General features: G+C 30.7%; 1 protein-coding gene across 1 annotated transcript; it reads right to left on the reverse strand.

Annotated features, from left to right (window-relative positions):
* LOC106342097 (probable N-acetyltransferase HLS1-like) lies at nt 1–2,646 on the reverse strand. Its single transcript, XM_013780926.1, has 3 exons — nt 2,338–2,646; nt 1,180–1,530; nt 1–756 (listed from the first exon to the last, which is right to left on the reverse strand). Exons 1-3 carry the CDS (start codon nt 2,527–2,529, stop codon nt 130–132), a joined length of 1,170 nt encoding a protein of 389 aa, XP_013636380.1. The 5' UTR covers nt 2,530–2,646; the 3' UTR covers nt 1–129.
* Between the last annotated feature and the right edge of the window lie 3,324 nt (nt 2,647–5,970).

The following is a 5,970-nucleotide window of genomic DNA, read 5'->3' on the forward strand; positions in this document are numbered from 1 at the left end:
CAAAAATAAATTCACCCAAGTCAGTCATGGAGTTGCATCATTAATATCATGTCATTAATTTTGCATATTTTTATATTCGGTAAGTTATCAGCCAAACATGCATGCAACCAGTTTCCCTAGCTAGATTAGCTACACATCTCTTGGATCCACAAAGAGTGTCCCCGATTTTGATTTCCAGAACATATCGTCAAATTCACCCAAGTCAGACATCTTTTCTTCACATTTCAACGGTTTGATGCACCATGTGTCATCGTCACACGAAAGCATTTTCCAATGCGGAACACATCTTATGAGATCACCACCATTACTTTCTCCGTCGACTTCTACCACTACGACCTTACACGCGCCACCGTCATCTGAGGCAGCCATGTTATTAACGTGGTCACACAAAGCCCTAACGAGATTCCCACATAACGGACCTTCCGCGTGAACACCGTAAAGGAAATAAAAACCAAACGTATTAAACAGATCAGGTAATGCCGTTAAGCCCAAGAACATCAAGAATCTTCCGACAAGGTTGCAAACTTTGGTAAGAAGCAGATAGCTCAAAGGAGCTTTCCCGATCCTAAGTTTGAATACTTTGCTACTGTTCCATACACTAAGAATTGCCCAACTGTCGATTTTGTCGTTGTTGTTGTAATAAGCCACCCATGTCCCCATGCTTAACTTGTTCCGCAAGATTTGGTCTATGTCATCCGGGAAAAAATCTGTCGTTGGTGCAACGTGTGTCCGATACCATGATGCAGCTTCTTCCACCTACTCAAAAGAATAAATATTAATGTTAATCTTTTTCCATGTGAGCCTACTTTATAACTTTACTTAATTTTATGCTATATACAATCTTGTGATGTGGTTGCTTAAGCTATCACATTTAAGTGATGATATTATATACATATGAACAACCGTAAACTAATTTTCCTAGCATTTTCATATAAAATGTGTTTATATGTGATATATTAAAACGAATTAATGTGTTTATATGTGATATATTTATTTTCCATATAACTAATTCTTAGTGTTTGTACATATTCTACGTTTCAAAACGAACTCAATATATATTATAAAGGGTTCTATATTTTGTGAATATAGGTTTAAATATCTTATGATATAGTTATAATATTTAAAAAAATAATTCACATAAGTAGCCTTTTAAAACTAATGAATGGGTAGTAAAATCACCTTTAGCTTCCTTATTCCGATATCAGAAGGCAATTTCAAATTCCGACCGGGGTTTACTGGATTGACCAGAATTGCCGGGTTTCTGAAGACGGTATAGCCAAGTGTTCCCACGAAGAGACCGAGAGAGGCATCATTGTCCTTTTGGGTGGCCATGTAAGCATAGTCAACATTGTGTGACACGAACCATTCTTCAAGCTTTTGCACCAGAATCGAACCAATGCCACAGCGTCGATAAGGCGGCACGACTCTGAGACCAAGAACGTAACCCACATTCACTGACTTATCATGAAACTTAACTGGCTTCACTGAACCTTGTATGCAACCAACCAGCTTGGTCCCAACATCTGCCACCTATTAAATAATGTACATTAATGATAATTTATATCAATACAAATGGTTTACTAATTATTTGAAATTGTGTTAACATATATTGACACAAATGTTGTTTTAACGTTTTTACACGAGTTAAATAAGAAGTACGATAAATAGAATGTAAAACTGTCGTGTATATTCATGTACGTGATGGTGTTTATATATAACTAGGAGCCCCTAACCTTTAGCCTTTAGGGAATTAGTACTAAGGATAATTACAATATAAATAGTTATCTTTATGTCAGGTAGTCCTTATCTCTATATATATTTGGTTCGCCACCAGAATTGTTACACATATTTAAGACTGAAGAGTAGCTAGGCTACTTGTAAAAAGCATTCAACATTTTTATTGTTTTGTTACTTCAAAAGGATATACTACGATATAACAAACAATGATGACCAAAAAAAGATAAAACAAACAATTTTTTGGTTGAATACAATTTCATATTTAATTACTAATACATCATTTATTATTTTAAGGAGCACTTCATTACCTAATCTATCTATGAAATATAATTCATTTGATAAGAACTTAAAAATAATTTAAAATTACGAACTTTTAGAATAATATTTTTTGAAAATATAATACCAAAATGACATTTTGAAAAGAAAAAAAAATATTATTCGCAAACCTATGTTATTAGAGTTTAAGGTCATCTTTTTTTCTTCATCAAAATTTTATATTTAAAATACAAAAGAAAAACGAACTATATATATATATCACCATACCAAAAATAACAAAGAGAAGAATAGGAAACCGAGAGAGGAAAGTAGAGAGAAATTAACCAGCATGGTGGAGAGAGGAGTATTCCGAATTCTGCACAAGGGATCCCCTAAAGTATCTGTGAAGAGAAAAGTTTGGTCGTTACCAATCTCACAACTTTTCTCCACCCATTCCATTTGAATTATGTCCCTGAGATCATTGTAGCATCTGATCACCACGTTTTCATCATCTTCTTTCCCCCATTGCCCCACCATTTTTACTCCCTCTCTCGTCTCTCCCCCTCTCTCTACAAAATGATAAGAAAAGATCAGCTATAAGCAACTCAAGGTACCCAGCTTATGTTATATTGCGGAACATCATAGAGCTTTTTTTTTTTTGGGGGGGGGGGGGGAACTTCACGTTTATCTAATTAATGATATGTCCATATATAAGAAATGTTCTAATTAGAATTAGTACAATCGCACTGTTCCACAACTTTTGTTTTGTGGCTATGACCTATACATGCTATTATTTTTTATATAAAAAGACCAATATATGCTCTTAATCGTTTACTTAACCCAAATTACATGAAACCAAGATTTAAAATTACTAGGTTTAACAAATACATCAAATCTCTTGCATATAAATTTTCTTACTTTTTAACAAATGTGTAAATGCAATAAATTTGACCCAGTTATTGTAATTGTTTCAAAATCTTGACTTGGAAGAAAAAAGGAAACTAATCTAATATATATAAGCTAATTAAGAGTGCAGATGACTAAAGAAACATGTATCTCAATCTCATAAATGCTTGTAAATTCTTGACTAAATTTTGTCAAATATATTTGAACTATTTTACTTTATAAGGTTTGTTTATTAATGGTTGGGTCATGCCTTCTAATTTAGGTAAGTAAGCCCACATACTTTGACTCAATAAGACACAAATGTTTTAAGTATACAAAATTACCTTCTAAGAAACCGTTTTATATTTGACTAACGTTGTTAGATATGCACACTATTAAAAAGTATTAAGTGTTATTTGGGTGTTTAAACAAAGTCGTATCTAGCCAATTAGTAGAGACCTATTTTTGTACCATTGCTTGTTTTTTATTTTAACTACTGAAATCTAAATATAGGATTTCCAAGATTTTGCTCTATTGTATTAAAAACTATGTTTTCTATATTTTTCTACTTTCTAAAGAAGAAATAAAGTACAATTATAAAAACATTCATCAACATCTAGTTAGATATCTAGACAAGGATTTTTGTTAATCGATTTGAAGAGATAATAGCATCTAGATAGTTTTAAACCTTAGATAGATGTTGAAGTGCCTAGAAAGATGCCTAAATGCCTAGACAGCCGATTTTAAGAATTGAATATATAAATGACATTGAAGATTTTGGTAAGATACAATATTTAAAAGGAGTTACATTTTTTAATCTTCTGTTTTGAACAAAATAACATAAAATACAGAATGTAGATGACTATGTTTTGTCCATATCTAATAACAACTAGAGAATGGATCTCTCAACCTCTCCACACTAGAAGTGAACACTCGTTATTCATTTGTGCCCTTTACCAATCCTCCTTTTCCCATTTTCACCACTAACTATGTCCGTGAATTCTGTCTTGCAATTTATTAAATTTTTATTTCTATTTTGTTTGCTAATTCTCTTTACTGCTAAAAATGTAGTAATCTTCTAATACAACTGCTAACAAATGGAAAACGCATACCAGAATTTTGAAGCAACAATTCTGATTGATATTTATTTGGCACATGCACGTTTGTTAATAAATTTTAATTCAAGAACAGTTTAGAAATGATTGTTGAGATGCTGAGCTCGGAGCAAATGAAAGAAAACAGTTTTTTTCGTTGAGTCACCAGCCACAAGTTTTGTTGAGCAGAGAGAGCAAATGAAAATAGTAATCTGGAAACTGTATTCATGTATTGGATGATCAACTGATTAGTATTTAGATAGATTTTTTTTTTAATTTTCGTAAGCGAATTATTTTATAAATAATAAATGCAAATACTATATATATACAGTATATATATTATTATTTTTGATCAAATAACCAAGAAAGATAGTTTAGTAGTTTTTCTGTTGACTGTGTGCAAGTGATACAATAATCTAGTTTCAAAGCAAAAAAAATCCTTGAGAAAGGATATCTATAAATTCATTTTATTAACATTATTCATTTCATATAAATTTAAGTAGGATCGACATAAAGTTTGAATCGGCATTCATATTTAATTTAGCATATTGCAAGATGTTTGGAAAAGAACGTAATACAGAGAAAGAAATGCAATAAGGCACCAATGATGCAAAAGAAGCAAAAGGCTAGAGATCACATTCATCTTAAATATGCATCTTTTGCTTCTTTTTGGGTTGATATCGATTCTTTTCGATTCCGGTTTTTCCGCGTAAAATAATTTTGAATCTATTATGTACTTGTAAATTTTTTGTTTGATTTCGGGTCTGTTCTGTTCGAATTTTCGGGTCCGGATAAAATACGCAGACCTAATTTTGATTAAGTTCTATACTCTGTTTTTTAAATGTGAACACGTAAGTCCAGTTTTTAAAAACCATTTTAAACCAAATTTATAAATTATTTTTTGATAAATAAATTTTATATATTCATAAAAATATAAGATTTGTTAATAAAAATAAGCATTAGTTAACTACAGCTTAAATCAAGCACGAAAAAGGAATCTTATGGATTTCAATGTGGCCACATTGAGTTGGATTAACCAAAACACTTTGCAATATGAATCTTCCTATCAACACGTACGTCGGAACTTTCGATCAATAAAGCTTGCACATGATTACATTTACGAAAGTTTTATTAATTAATTAGTCTATATGACACTAAACTCTAGGCCTCATGGACTCGATTTTCATTGGCTTATCCAACGGTAATAAAAACGATGATCCAAACGCAGATTGTTTTTAATTTTTATTGATCTATAGAAAAGATTTGGGTTAATAAGTCGATTATTAAAGAGTTGGTTAATCACTGCTTTAAACAAAAAAAGAAGAAGAAGTAAGAGTATATTTTTTTTGTAAACTCGAAATAAGAGTTTTATCCATGAAACAAAAGGCAAATACAAAGGAGAATTCGGCCAAAAAAAACCTCAACTTTGCACGAATTACCAAAAGAAACATGAATTTTTGGGCTAACCAAAAAAACACTAAACTTTCATTGACTTTTGAATTAATTAACAATATTTTTACTGACTTGCCAATTTAGCACGCCGTCAACAAATTTAACAGAAATATTTGACGTCATTTATTGTTAGCGTTTAGTGAAACGACGTCGTTTTCAAATGAGATGAAACGACGTCGTTTTACATGATTTGAAATTAAAAATATGTAGATCCCTAGATTCGAACCCAGGTTGGTTGGTCAAATGACAAGGTATTTTACCACTGGGCTACTGGCACTTTCAATGTACTTACTAACATGTTAACTTTTATTTGGTACATATTAAATATAAAAATTTTTCTAAAAACTTAATTGATCTTTAAAATTCCAAAAAAACTAAAACAAAATTAAGAAGATTTTTATAAAATTAATTTAGAAACTAAAATTAAAAACAAAATTTTATTTTTCTTTTTAAAAAATAAATACTCTTCCAAAATTTTCTAAAAACTTAAAAAGATCTTTAAAATTCCAAAAAATTGAAAAAATAAAGAAATTTTTTATAAAATTAA

Source organism: Brassica oleracea, chromosome C4 (assembly GCF_000695525.1).
Source record: "Brassica oleracea var. oleracea cultivar TO1000 chromosome C4, BOL, whole genome shotgun sequence".
Lineage (NCBI taxonomy): Eukaryota > Viridiplantae > Streptophyta > Magnoliopsida > Brassicales > Brassicaceae > Brassica > Brassica oleracea.